General features: G+C 48.9%; 1 protein-coding gene across 4 annotated transcripts; it reads right to left on the bottom strand.

Annotated features, from left to right (window-relative positions):
- Positions 1-1,464: 1,464 nt before the first annotated feature.
- On the bottom strand, positions 1,465-9,453 carry GNPNAT1 (glucosamine-phosphate N-acetyltransferase 1). Of its 4 annotated transcripts, none has more exons than XM_062577904.1 (7): positions 9,373-9,452; positions 7,814-7,921; positions 6,119-6,306; positions 5,326-5,388; positions 4,555-4,682; positions 3,975-4,036; positions 1,465-3,036 (listed from the first exon to the last, which is right to left on the bottom strand). In XM_062577904.1, the coding sequence occupies exons 3-7, from the start codon at positions 6,288-6,290 to the stop codon at positions 2,889-2,891; spliced, it is 573 nt and encodes a 190-aa protein (XP_062433888.1). In that variant the 5' UTR covers positions 6,291-6,306; positions 7,814-7,921; positions 9,373-9,452; the 3' UTR covers positions 1,465-2,888. The 4 variants fall into 4 exon arrangements, with proteins under 4 accessions (XP_062433888.1, XP_062433886.1, XP_062433887.1 ...); XM_062577902.1 differs by having other exon boundaries at positions 7,862-7,921; XM_062577903.1 differs by lacking the exon at positions 7,814-7,921 and having other exon boundaries at positions 9,373-9,453.
- Positions 9,454-14,573: the final 5,120 nt, after the last annotated feature.

Raw genomic sequence — 14,573 nt, 5'->3', positions numbered from 1 at the left:
ACACAGGTACTCGTGTAGTAGGTGTTCTTCCAGCTGGCTGTGACATGCCTGAAACCACAGGGGCACGTGTACGTTACCCAGTTTGGCGGTAGCAGCTCTACCACATCTGCCTGCGCTTCGCAGCACCCTTCCCCCTCATCCCAAGGCAGCAGAGTTTAGCCCTTCATGAGCTGTGGGTGTGACAGGCCAGTTTCTGGCCCACAACTCACAGCCACAAACATCTCAGCCTTTCCGCAGGTAGAAGGCTGTGCTAAAGCCAACCTTCCTCTAGAAGAGGACTTCCTAACAGTCTAGCAGTGAAGCAGGTGTGACAGCAGGTGACTGTATCTTTTCTGGCTAAGCGCAGGGCCTCTGTAACAGAGACTGTGCTGGTAGTGGTAGTTTGCCAAGGTTGAGCATGTCACCTCTGTCACCAAGAGCTCTTCAAAGCTAAAGAGCCGCTGATGAGCTGGATTCCTCCCAGCGAAGGCGTTGTCATGCAGCTGTCAAACTAATTAGTTTGTTTTACAGTGATCTAAGCTGGGTACACAATCACCTGCTCCTCACATATACTGATCTTTTCATTAACTCATAATGAGGGACCTGGAGCGATTTAGATGGTGTAGATATTGTGGAATTGAAATAATCCACTTAAAATTAGTGGAAAGTCAACTTTGATTAAAACAGAGGCAAGAAAATCCACCTCGGTCAGCTGGGCCCACATAAATTAGTAGCTGACTTTAATAATAACTAGTTCAGATTTGGGGCTTGAGAGCCTGAACTCTTCTAACAGTTTACACACAGGGTGGAGACCGAGCTTTGCCTTGGAGAACACCCCCTAGCACCAAGGGGTGCCTGGGCCTAAGCACAGGGACGTGAGCGGCTGCTGAGCGCAGAGGGACCCTGCTGTCCTGTGGAGCTCGTGTCATGACAGCCGGTAGGTTCTCTTAAGCCTCCTCCATCGAATGCAAAGTTGGGTGGCCTGAATGCGAGGAGAGCTAACCAGAGAGGAGCAGCCAATACAGAATTCCTTACAAAGCGGGCGGGGGGGGGCAGGGGAGGATCTATCTTTTTTTCTGGCTTTCTCTGCTGCTAAGCAAGAAAAGGGGATGGCACCTGTGTCGCTCACACCAGGGTTTGCCCAGTGTGCCCACAGGGAAGAACTGGGCTCCTCAGGCTTTTCTTTTTGCACAGTCATCAAGCTGTTTGGATGTGCTCTAACACCCAGATGTGGGAACCAGAGCGAGCGGAAACCTTCCTCTGCAGACCTGCTTCACAGAAGTCATATTTGTGAGAGTGCAAATACGGGCATCTGACGCATGCTTAAAATCAATATGAAATCTCAGAAAAAAGTGTTCTTCTCAGTCTAGGGAAAGACGAACAAAGGTAGTTGTAGCTGGCAGCACAGCACTGGAAAGATAAAATAGGTATAGGCTCACTCTGGATACCTACCTCCAGGCAAAACACACTAATGCACAAAACAGAGCAGATCCATCTGGCAGTCTTTATTTATTCAGCTTAAACAAAGATTTTTTTAAAAAATAATCAATAAATAAAACATAGACATCACCAAGGAAACACTATATTGAGTGGAGTACCATCAGGAACATTAAATAGAACCCCCACCACAGCTTAAAGTAGCTCTCCACACCACAATGGAAAGAACATTTTGTAAGGCCTAACTGTTCACAAACAAGACTGGCTGTTCTGTACAAACCTTCATGTATTTATAATGCCCTATTCATAGATGTAGGATTTGTCACTCTTTACACAAAACACTACTGTTGGAATGAGGGCTTTGTACATTATTTGCTTGCCACCCATGGCAAAAGTGCTAAAAATCATTTATCCAACATTATAGCAAGAGGGATGCTCCAAAGCAGCAACAATCCCCTGGGACCAGGATCTGGGCTTTCTCTGCCAGTTAGCAATGCAATATGCATAAGTGGTTACCAGCAAAACCACCGCGCACCTGGCCCTAAGGAGTTCAAGTACAGCAAGTTGGTCAGATGAGTTCAGTGAAGCCGAATGCATTACTGCCTTTTCACAGACACAGGCATTAACTGCCAATCCCAAGTCACACTCCTGTTGAATATTAGCGAGAGCCCCACTAAAGGGGGGATATACTCTATACTCCGTCTGTCAGACGTTCCAGTTTCTCAGTTACCTTTGCCCTGTCACAAACCATGCGTTTGTTTGTCGGAAAAAAAGTAACTACCCTGAAAAACATAGTAAGTTATCAGCTAAAGTGCAGGGCCCCAGCAGTATTAAGTGTGTATCCATTTACACTCCATAGCGTCAGCTTCAGCACCGCCTGCAAGGGTCTCCCCTACCAGCACTGGCTGTAAGTTCAGTTTTGGAAAATAGTGCTTATAAAACTTTAGGTACATTAACATCGTTATCATCAACAGCACTTACGTGAGGTTTCATGGAAAGAACAGAACAAATTCCCATTCTATAGCACTGATTCTGCACAAGAGAAGCATCCCTACACGAGTTACATCTTCCATCTGTGAAGTACAGACAGGAGCACAATCCCATGGTCTGTACTTTGACTACCAAGAAAAGAAGCACAAAACTTTAGAAAAATACAATGCAAGAAAAAATTTGAGATAAAAATATATACCTTTGGTTAAAAACCATCCCCTTAACAAGATCCTTTGTAACCCAGCTAGAACAAAAAAGCTTCACTTCAACTGAAAATTAGTTCTAAGAACTCATTTCCTATCCCAGAGAACTGTTCTAAAATGTCAGTAAGTTTTTTTTGCAAGTTTTACACATTTGATGTTGAGTATTTATAGGGATTGTTATATTTGCAGCAATGAATTATATAAATTTTCCACAAAGAATGTTTGTCACACAAGCTCCTCCACCAACAGTCCTTCAAAAAAAAAAAAAAATCTAAGTTCTTAATTAAAGAACCGTTGAAACATGTAATTTTCTTCAGATACCGAATAGCCAAACTTCTTATAGAAAGCCACGTTTTTTGGCAGACACTCGAGAGTAATTTTGTAACAGTTCAGTCTCTTACTGAGCAATGTAAGGGTGGATGTTAATCTGGAAAAGAGAGAAAAATAGTGGTTAAAGGAAACAGATCTGAACACCGAATCCATTTACATTATTTACATTTAACTAGCTGAAGTTATCAGTGGAACCACTTTTGAAAATAAACTTAAGGACATTTAATTGCCACAAGAAATAGAGTCAAATTTTCCACGGGAAAGATCTCTTGAAATGCTTTTAGTGGTCCTGTTTTTTTCCTAAAGCTCTGTAGAAAACAACATTCCACTCCAAGTATCAGCTAATTTTCCCATCGAAAACACAAACACATTTGGTAGATCCACCTATTTCATAGCAGGTTACAGGGCCAGTGCAAATGCCTGCTCACCACGGAGCAGCCCTTCCCCAGCCTTAGGCCTGTAATACTGAAGTTTTAGAGCACGCTGCAGTTTCCCTCTGGACACAGGACAGCTCCCACCCCAAGGGAAAAGGGTGAAGCAGCGCCCTGGAGGCTGTTTTCTTTACCTCTGCTTGCGCTCTGCCAACTAGTGGCACCTTTTGGCTAAATTCTTCAAGGTGTCTCAGCAGGGAGGATCTGCCAGGCTACCCTGGAGAGCTAAAATCCAGCACTTAGTTCTGGCGAGCGACCCCATGGCGATCGCTTCCTTTAACTGAGCACTACATCTTCCAGAGACGACAGGCAGATGGCACGCTGAGGGCAGTAACTCTGCGTTACCTCCAGCACCCAAAAACGGATGGGCTGGTTTGGAATAACAGCCACTAACAGACATCATCTTCCCCTGCCACACTGACTGCAGCTTCAGCCCTCTCTCCTACCGCAGAGGGTGAGTGTGCAGACACGACCCAGGGTCATTTCAGTTAGCTTGCTTGCTGGCCCTGATCAGCAGCTCATCTGTGTTCACGGGGTGGGGGCAACTGGACAAGGGGCTCCTGCGCTGCCTGGTGCTACCCAGCAAAGATGGTGAAATACTTACAGTTTACCAAGCTGCTTTCCTCTGCATTCTCCGCTTACGACTACATCTTCTATCCTTCCTCTCTGCGAAAATACAGGCAAGTGTTAGTTTAGTAGCACACTGTTGTGTTAATTTCCCTATTGCTCTGTGTTTCTCGCTTGGATTTTCTGCTAACTGGATGCAAACTTTAGTAATTCCTCCCGTAGCTGACATACTCGTCATGCCCCTTCCAGCACCTAGAGCAGGAGTTGCAGTCACACCACAGCCATTCTGTGGCTCCATTTCACATGTCTGACTGGGGCTCCACGGTAGCGAGATCCCCAGCCATCTGCTCAATGAGAACCAAGTCTGACTAGTTCAAAAGTTACAGGGAGGGAGAATGGGGCAGACACAAATTTGCTCTTTATCCTAAAAAAAAAGCCAAAGCTTCCTTTTACCATTTAGCTGAGCACCCAAGAAAGAGAGATGTTTCTAAAATGTCTTTGCCACTGAGTCAGTAGAGCATACTTTGTCACACAGTAGCACCATAAAAATAACAAATGGACATAGTTTCGGGACAGAACCTTTTTCTTCACATTACAGCTGCAGCGAGAGAATGTACCTTTGCACATGAGTGAGTGAACTTATGTTCTATAACCAGGGTTGCTGTAGCAACAATTTGTCCAAGATTTGTATCTTCTATAACAGTAACATAGTAATCTCCAGATCTCTTCATGTGTTCAAATGTTTCTGTGGGAGCAAACAGACATTAAAACAGTCACTTCTAACTTGCAACAGATTCGAATGCAGATCACTGAAGAATTCAGAATCACAAGCCAAGATGTGACCAAGACACTAGAACCAGAAAGCCCCAGAGCCTGACGAGCCCCTAAAGAAACTAAACTAGGATAATGTAGGAATGAAACAAGTGCCTTTTCCTTAGCTGCTAGGAGAACCTTCCTTCCCTAGCACCTCTACAGATGCACTAGGACCAAGTTGGCAGTATCTACACCAGGTCTTTTTACTTCGCAAGGAAACCAGTGAAATGAGCTCATAACTAACTATCTACAATCAAAGGCAAATCTCGGCTTTGCTATTGGCATTGCAATCATTCAGCCAAAACAAGCCATCACCCAGTAACCTGTTATGCCCTTCCTGTTCAAAAGCTGGTATACAACTTAGGTGTGCTCCAGCCAAGAAGCCCTTTGAGGTAGTAGCAATTGAATCCAAAGCCAAGTGCCAAGGTCTGCCTTAGAAGTTTTTTTTTTAAAAAAAAATCCCTCTGGCATCAAGCAGTCAGGACTCAGACACCAAAGTAGTTTTGCTGTCATCATCAGTATCTTTTGGTCACAGCAATCTCTCTGGAAACACCAAGAAATAATGATATACTCACTGATAAACTGCTCTGGGCTTACAACTCCAGTTTCAGTCAGCTGACCCAGAACCTTAAAAAAGCCTGTTATAAAAGAAGAAAAAAAAAACCAAAAAACAAACAAACAAAAAAAAACCAGTGAAGTATAAAGACACAACATTAGCTCCAAGAGTACCAAACAACCTGAGATGACTTCTGGAGAGTTAACAGCCCCATGGCACCATCTAATTGCTTGCATATAAAATAGTACATTCTGCATATTATAAAAATAGACTGTAATCTTAAAAAAAGGACCAAACTCATGCCTTGAACTATGCTGAAGGACCAGCTAATGCATCAGCAGCAAGCTGCAACTTGACTACACAAAAAAGACATGCATTTAAGCAAGAAAAATATAAACCTGAAATTATCCAAATACGAAGCTATACATTCAAAACAATCTTTTTTTCCAAGTTCCAGATCTGAAGAAATCTTCATATACTCAAAGTAAGATGCTGGCTTACATTACTTTATTAAAGAGACAGTTATACTCCCTCCCAAAGGGTGGTGAACAGAAAGCCATGAACTATCTGTAAGACTTAAGATTTTTAAGATTGGTTTCAAGTTTATTAACAGAGTAAAAGCAATTTTGAATGTCAACCAGCATATGAGCAATCATTCTAATGCCAAGTGCTTAGATTTCTTACTGACAAAAATAACTCAAGTCCGATAAAAGAAACAATTCTTAACTACTGAAAAATACCTCAGGAATATACATTATTATCTAGTCCCACACCCTGCTTTAGTCTGTGATGATCATTAAGCAGGATTCTACCTCGATTTAAATCAGCTGTGCAAAGAGGTCTCATAACCAGGCCATCTCCTGGATCTAAAGGAGAAATGGCAGGAGAAAATGTCACCGTGTTCTCACTCCAGTCAAGTTCGTGGAGGATATTTGGGTCAAACATCGGTGTGTCATCAGGCATCACAGTTGCAACAGGCATCATAGCTGCAAAAGGTGTTCTGGAAGAGAATGCATATTGATAAGGAACATTTTGTTTTGCTATCGTTTTAATAGCATATTTAGATATTTTCCTTGGTTACATTGCCATACGATGTTTCCCAGAGATGTAAAGAAAGGTGGATGAAACCAGAACTTGTTCACTTTATCTTTCCAGTGAAGTTTTTAAACTTCACTGGACTAGTACATTGGGTTAAATAAAGAGCACACACAGTGACGCAGTGCACATTATCTAAAGTCAATACAAATACAAACAGAACTTTTATGTTTGTGCTAGGAGGTTAACGGTGTTCTTTTTTTGGGGGGGGGGAGGGGGAAGAGAAAGAGAAGGCAGCTACGGCATTGACATTCAGCCTCTATGTCCATTTAAAAAGGAAAGCATCTAGCACTCAAGAAACATCGCTAACATACTGTTTACAGACTCTAGAGGTGACTTGCATAAACGTTCCTCAGATTTTAAACCAGTGGTAGGAATAGTGCAATTTTTTAAACCAGTCCCATTACATATACACATTTATTTTCTCAGCCACGAGCCACCATACAGCTGAAAACACAGATGATTTAATAGCCTGCATGCATGCTTATAGTCCATGAAACATTTTTCATGCAGTCATCTTTCCTTTGTATATTTACAAAATCAAATGCCATCTCAGCTATAAAGTGTAGTGCCTTATCGTCCATGAGCAGATAAAATGTAAAGATGCCAAGATGATGGTGAGCTATGTGTTAATGATTAAAAAGAGAGCTAGGAATTGTACATTATTTGATGTTAGGGAGACATGGAAATAAAGGGATATACTGTACTGATTGCCAGATACAGGAAAATTACTTCTACTTTCTTATTTGTAAAGTATCTGGTGATATTCTAGAATAAACAGAGCTTTATCACTGGAAATTCTCCTGAGACTAGATTCTTTATACATCTTCAGATTAACCTAGTTGAACCACAGAAGATGTGCTAGTCACATACACTGTTTGACAGGTCAAAATAAACATCACCAAGAAAAAGTTGATGGGGATGAATACTTTTCAAAATAATATATATTATAATCTTGTTAAGTTGCCTAGAAAAGGTGCTTCTATGAAGCATTTCACTGAGACTGCAGCATGCAAGCTTCAAAACAGAACGCAGTTCTGAAAACTCAAATGAAAAAGCTTCTTGAAAGAAAAAGTCTATCTTTTTTATGCCACCTGCTGGTATACACCGGCCTTTAAACCCACATTCCCTTAAACAATCTTATATGTAAATATATAAAAAAAAATTAAATAGCAACAAAAGCTCTCATCACATTTGAATTCTGAAAATGAAAGAGCAGGAAAAAACATGGAAAGAAAAACCTTCTAATACATAGAGAGTAAGAATTGAGAATTCGGGTTTTCTGAGTCCCGATTTTGAGCTTTAGTGATCAGATCATGCTGATACATGCAGGGGACTGCAAACTCATAACCAGTATTTTAATAATGTCAGTGCTAAGCAACACTCTAGTTTCCCTAGTTAAAGCAGCTCACCTGACATCTCTATTTCTAAATCTCCGTTATTGTAAAACCGCCATTTACCTGTCCATTAAAAAGCCTTCCTAAAATTCATGGTTGTCCACACAACATTCAAATAATGTTCTATGCAGAATAAAAGAAAAAAAAATCATCTCATTTCTCATTACAGAATACTAAGTACACACACCAGTAGAAAAGCACATGAAATAAATAATAATTTTCATACTTTCCAAGTAGCCAGTATATTTTTAACTAAAGTGACAAACTAATACTTATTTTCCAAACTACCACAGGCACAGCTAGTGCAGTGTCAGGTTTGAACCAGAGATTTCACATATTTTCTGGAGTTAGGGATACCTTTGACTCAATAAAAATACATTGGCCAAATAAAAACTTTATCAGTACACAGTGAGGAAGAGCTCAGGCCTGTTTCAATGGATTACCAACTTCCCCTCCAAGCCTACCAGGCTTTCAGGACCAAGTTCTGGTGTTGGTGCACGCCAGCAGACCCCATGGGAGACAGCGAACGAGGCACTGGTCTCCCTGACAGCATCCTGGGCTCTAGCAGCCTCTGTATATAAGTGCCAATGTGACACTCAGCCTCCCTCTCCCACCCCACATCCCTCTGCCGTGCTCTTTTCCAGGAAGCAGCAGCAGGGTGGACAGGGATGAAGTAAGCCATGTCTCGGATCTTCCCAAGCAGAGCTGCCAGCCCCTCGTTGCTCATCAGAGAGACCTTCAAGGGGAGCAAGCGCCCATTTGGGCAGAGCTCAGCTCCAGGGGGGAGCAGGGGCAGACCCCAGCAGTGAAGAGCCCCACATGCATCCCAGTGGGGAGTTAACAGCAATCCCCCAGCAGAAGCAGCCTCTCAAAGGGGGTCTCCATAGCCACACACAACCCCTGGGGGGGGGGGTCCCCACCACTACAGCAGCCTCTCAAGAGGTGTCCCCACACCCCTCCCCCGATGGGGGGACAGAAAAAGCAGCCTCTCAAGGGGGTCCCCACAAGTGGAGGAGCCTCTCGGGGGCGGGGGTCCCCACAGCCCCCCCCACAGCCCCTCAGGGTGTCCCCACAGCTGGAGGAGCCTCTCGGGGGGGGTCCTCACAGTCCCCAGAGCCCCTCAGGGTTTCCCCACAGCTGGAGGAGCCTCTCGGGGGGGGGGGTCCCCACAGCTCCCCCCAGCCCCTCAGGGTGTCCCCACACCTGGAGGAGCCTCTCGGGGGGGTCCCCACAGCTCCCCCCAGCCCCTCAGGGTGTCCCCACAGCTGGAGGAGCCTCTCGGGGGGGTCCCCACAGCTCCCCCCAGCCCCTCAGGGTGTCCCCACAGCTGGAGGAGCCTCTCGGGGGGGTCCCCACAGCTCCCCCCAGCCCCTCAGGGTGTCCCCACACCTGGAGGAGCCTCTCGGGGGGGGGGGTCCCCACAGCCCCCCAAAGCCCCTCAGCGGATTCCCCACAGCAGAAGCAGACTCCCGACGGGGTCCCCTCAGCCCCCCGGCACCCGCAGCCCGCCACCCCCCTGCGGCGCCGCCCGCCCCACGGCGCCGCCGCGAGCAGCTCCCGAGCGCCCACAGTACCGGCTCCAACCGCCGCCGCCGCCGCCCGCACGAGGCAACGGCTCCAACGGCTCCAACGGCCGCACGCACCGGCTCCGCCGCACGGACGTGGCACGGGGGCGGGGCCCGGCACGCACGCACGCCCGCGCGCAGCCAATCGCCGCCCAGCGGCCCCGCCCCGCCTCTCTCACCGCCCGGAACTCGGGGGCAGCCCCTCCCCCGCGCTGGCCTCGCGACCTTCGGGAACCGCCCCGCCCCCGCGCGCCGATTGGACAGAGAGGAGGCGGGTGGTCACGCCCCTCCCCGCGAGGCCACGCCCCCCGCGCGCGGCTCCGGCCTCAAGATGGCGGCGGCGGCGGCGGCGGGGAGCGTGCGCGCGCGGGTGTCGTGTGGAGCGGCGGCCGCTTCCCGCCGCCGCGAGGCCCCGTCGTGGCCGAGGAGGCTGCTCCGCCCGCCGGGGGGGTCCGCACCTTCCCCACCGCGGCCCCTCCAGCCGCGGGCCGGGCCGGGCCGGGTGGGGCGGGCGGGGAGCGGGCGAGGCCGCGGCCGGGCGCGTGTGGCGCGAGGAGGCTGCGCCACATGGCGGCTCCAGGGCCCGTCTGGTCCCCCCGCTCCCGGGGCAGCCCCGCCGCCTCTCTGCAGCGACCAGCGCTGGGGACAGTAAAAGCACCTGTCAGCGTAGGGGTTGGGTCTCCCCACAAAACTTGTCTTTGGGTGAATATGTTTTTCTGCTGGTCAGGTGTGCAGCAGCTCCTCGCTTCCCCTCCTGATGCGTGGAGAGGCGTTTGCTGCATCACTCTTATCTCCTGTCTGTGCTTGCTTGCTTTTTACAGCTTGGCGATTTTTCTTTTAGCTGCCTTTCTCATAAAGGTTTTGGTGTGTGTTTTGACTGACTTCAGGACTCTTCTTCTGCAGGAAACTTAAAACCAGTGCCTAGGCCACGTGAGGTCACTAAAGATCCACAGGATGCTTTGTGGAAGCAACAAATTGCTAGGCAATTCCTGCTGTGCGTTTGCTCGCTGCTCTGCATCCATTTCCCTGCGGTTTCATGGGAGTCTGGCCCCCAGGCGTCCTCCAGGAGGCTGCTTGGCAACTTTGAGCAGCTGCCTCTAATTCAGAGCTGGCCACCGCTCAGGAGGGGCTCGGCGTTCCTGTGGAGGGATGGCTCGGATGAAAGTGCTATACAAAGATTTCTTTTCTAAATGAGAAATTGCAGGTGGCAGCAGCTTTCATCACAAAAGCATCAACTGCTTTGATATTTTCCAGCTCTAACAGAGCAGTTTGGAGGCCCTGTTGCTCTGGTTTGGTGAGAGCTACTGCCCAGTGCTGGGATGGGCCTGGTTCAGCTCTAGGGCCAGGAATGGGGAGATGAATGAGTTTTGTTTGTGTTTTTTTTTCCTTCCCCTTCCAATGAAAAGAATAGCAATTAGAGATCATTCTTAGATGTCGCTTCTGTTTTATGAATAGCTGAGGTCAAGCAGGCATGTCACTCGGAGCAGGAGGCCTGCTGAACAAGATAATTACGTGTGTTCCTGAGGCATGATTTTCATTTTCCATGTTTCTTCCCCTTGTTACTTTACCCTTGGAATGAATCACACTTTATTACTGTGGAAACAATATTTAGTTTTTTATTTCTTCAGCTCCAGAGTGACCAGATGACACACACCAACCTCCCAAAGCCCGTGGGCGATGCTCGCCCCCAGCCTGTCCGGCCAAGCCGAGCACAGCTCCCACGAGACTGGGGGCTGCCTCCGTGACTCACCACCGATCTTCATTGCAACGGAAAAACGCAAACTGGGTTTGAGCTTTCCCCCTTCCTTTTTTTATTGTCTTTATTTTGAGGTACAGAGAAAACTGGGATGGGAAAGGTCCCATCCATGCTAAAAAATAAACAATACATCCTGCTTCCACACATTAAAAGAAACTGGAAAGCAGTGCTCTGGCTGGTTAAATGGGGTAGTTGAGAGTGTGGATACATTTTTTTCCCCTGGGTGAAAAATGACAGGAGGTGGTTTAGCTTAACTCCCTCCACGATACCTTTTCTTCTATGCAAAGATTGGATTGATGCAGAGTAGATTTTTCATTTTATCTAAGTAGCTATGGAAAGCCAAGACTTTATAAAAAGGAAACCATACAAGGCTGTGCAAATGGCCACACGGGGTCAGCCCAGCTCTCCTCAACAGGGCTCATAGCAGAGGTCTAGGACCTGTGTGGGAACATGGCATGTTTTTGGACCAACCTCATCCAGATACATCCTCCCAGCTTCCGGCGGTCAGCAGCGTGGGGACATCCTGACCCAGGAGACGCATCCGGCTGAACGGCCCCCGAAACCCTCTTCCATGTCAACAGCCCAGGAGCATCCGGCAGAAAGGCAGCAACGGGATTGACCTCTCATCAAGGTGGGGCTGCCTGCGCTTTACACCCTCCCCGGGGCTGTCCGAGCCCTTCGGCAAAACCGGGGCCAGCTGCACAGGGAGGGCAGAATGGTGCAGGCTGGCCAGCTGGTTTTTAGCTCCCCACTCTTAAAATCTTCCAAATTCATTTGCTAATTTTAACCATGCTGGAAGGAGACAGCTGTGGTCTGGCATGCTTTGTGAAGAGTAGGTGGCCAGCTTGTGGAGAAGCAGGGGGTTGGTGCCCCCATCAAGGCAAAACCTGGTGGTGGCTCGGCCGCTTTGCTCCTGAGGATGCTCCTCAGAAGCAGGCTTTGCTGCTCGCGGAGAGCTTGGCGTCAGGCACGTGGCAGCTGATGAGCTCTCGCCTCTCCCTGGGACCTCGCCAAGTCCCGCTCGGTGGCTTGTTAAAGGTCAAGCAATCGGGGCCAGCGAGGATTCACTGCGGCCAACAGATGAATCTCCTTGCTGCCTCCGGAGCCAGGATTTGGTTGCTAGAGAGCGAGGGGAAAGTTAAAATAATACATTTCCAGTTGTGTCACAAATGCACTCATCTCCACCAGTTCTGCTGCGGCATGTTTTGTTGCTGGGGCGGGGGGGAACCCAACAGCAGTACAGCACTGTTCTCTGGCCGCTCCGTGTTCACCAGCGCTGGAACAAGGCAATTACAAGGCATGGAAACTGCAAATTCGTGACCGCGGGACAGTCAGAAAGATGGGAAGCGAGCCATGCACTTGCTTGATGTGAATGTCTTAGTCTGAAACACACCCTGCTTTATGAGGAGAGAAAAGGCTCTGCTTTCGTTTGGCCCTATGACACAATGCACCAAGAACGGCTAAATCCTTGCCACGATAAAAATTGTTTACGTTCTGTTTTGGAAACAGATGCTCAGGGCTCGATGTACCCAGGTCTTTTGGGGTCTTTTTAACATCTAATAGATGAGGTTATAGCCGCTCACAGCTAAATCTTGAACAACGATGGAAATGCCTAAGGTGTGCAGAAGAAATGTGTAAAAAACAGCTCGGTGCACGTGGATCTCGTGAAGGACGAGCACCCGCTCAGCCACAGGTGAGGGGAAGACACAGCCGTGTCGCCCCAGCGTTGCCCACGCCGTGGATGGCTGGTGATTAAACTAAATACCTGCTAGAGCTTAATAAAGCAGTAGGGGAAGGCTGGCAGCAGAGCTCTGCAGCGGTCCAGATGGCCATCTGGAACGTGGGAAATGATATTTCTTTGGGGCTTACGATAACATTAGTGCAGTTACAAAAGAAGTGCATCTGGATCGTGTCTACCTCACTGGAAATAATTATCCAATCTTCAGCCGAGAAGCCAAAGATAATTAAGTGCAGGGGAAAGGGAAGTGTTAGAAAATGCAGGTGTGTAGCAACCCCCCGGCCCCGGCCGGGGCTGGCGGGGGAAGGCGGAGGACGCCTCTCGCAGCCTGTGGAGAGCAAATGAAGCGCGCGTGCTGCATCTTCAGATCGTCTCCTCTCTCCTGAGCCAAGAACAAATCTGGTGCAGAAAACCCACCTAAAGCTAGCAGCATCGCCGCTCCTCGACACTCAGTTATTCCGAATCAGGCTCAGAGCTTAGAAAAGCGTGTGAAAGAAGCTCCAACGAGAAACCTGTGCGTTGCTGTACCGTACCACCCCTTGCACGCAGCTATTTTACTGTTTCAAGCTTTTCTTTTTCTGCCTCAAGTGCAAGCTGGAGCTAACCCTGGCTCCTGCTTCCAGCACGGGGGATCCAGCACTGGTGCCGAGGAGCCACGTTGCCCTCTCAGCCTGGAGTGCTGTGGTGCGCCTAAGGGATGTTTCAGCCTGCTGAGAAATAGGGAAAACTGCCCAAACTACGGCTCCCAGGCTGTCCTGAGACATCGCGGTTCCTGAGTGCAGCTTAATGCCAGAGATTTATAGTCCCAGCAGGTAAAAACACATTCTCTCATCAGCAAGAGAGAAACTCTCTATCCCAGATCTCCCCAGGCTTCGTGGACAAAATTAGTGCAGAGTGGATTTGCGAAGACAATTTGTCTGGACTGCTTAGTGAGTAAATAAATAACAGCTTTTCCCCTTTCCATCTGATCCAACCTGTCAGAGCCAAGACAGCATTTGCCTAGCGACCGTCAAAGCGTGTGCCGGCTCGGAAGTCAGCGGATGCCAAATACCCAGGCAGGAGCTTCGGGCGGCTCTGTGCCGGGAGCGGGGCGAAATCAGGGACGTGGTGGGGGGCAGAACCCCCCCGAGGCCCCCGCGGGAGCTGGGCTGCTTGCAGCCCTCATCCCCGCTTCTGCGCCACGCTGGAAATGCTTCATCGTCCGCCCGGGCTGTGCCGCGCTGGCGATGCCGGGAGCTGGGCTGCCTGGCACGAGCCCTGCCTGGTGCTCCCTTGGTCTCCCATTTCCAAGATTACGGGGGGAAAAAGCGGGGGGGGGGGGGGAGAGAGAAAGCCGCGGGAGGGGAGCGGGGCTGGCGAGCGGCGGTTCCCACAGGTGCGGCGGCCGCTGAGCCCCTTCCCCGGCGCGTGCGCCTGACCGCGACCCCTCCGCGCTTTCGTTTTCCCGGGGCGGCCGCTGAGGCTCGGGAGCCCCCGGCGAGCTGCCGGTTGCCGCTTCCCCTCGCTTGCGGCTGGCTCGCGCCCGAAGGCTGCGCGTGAGGATGCGCTGCGGATTTGGGGAGACTTCATGGCTTTTTTTTTTTTTAATTTCTTTTTTCAGGCCAAAAAGGGGTCAGCTGCAGTCAGGTTTCACCGCATCAGCTTCCTCCCCTCTGACAGCTCATTTTTAGCTGATTTTTTTTTTCCCTCTTTCTTCCAGGCAGGGAGGGGAAATAA

This window comes from Rhea pennata, chromosome 5, assembly GCF_028389875.1.
Source record: "Rhea pennata isolate bPtePen1 chromosome 5, bPtePen1.pri, whole genome shotgun sequence".
NCBI classification, from domain to species: domain Eukaryota; kingdom Metazoa; phylum Chordata; class Aves; order Rheiformes; family Rheidae; genus Rhea; species Rhea pennata.
Note: the sequence above shows the minus strand (reverse complement) of the source record. Positions and strands in the feature narration are given on the sequence as shown.

Excerpts from the sequence above, each read along its gene's own strand:
- GNPNAT1 (XM_062577902.1), bottom strand. Across the intron at positions 5,389-6,118 it reads CACAGCTGATTTAAATCGAG|GCTTTTTTAAGGTTCTGGGT; the intron begins GTAGAATCCTGC and ends CTTTTATAACAG. Across the intron at positions 4,037-4,554 it reads TCACTCACTCATGTGCAAAG|AGAGGAAGGATAGAAGATGT; the intron begins GTACATTCTCTC and ends GTATTTTCGCAG.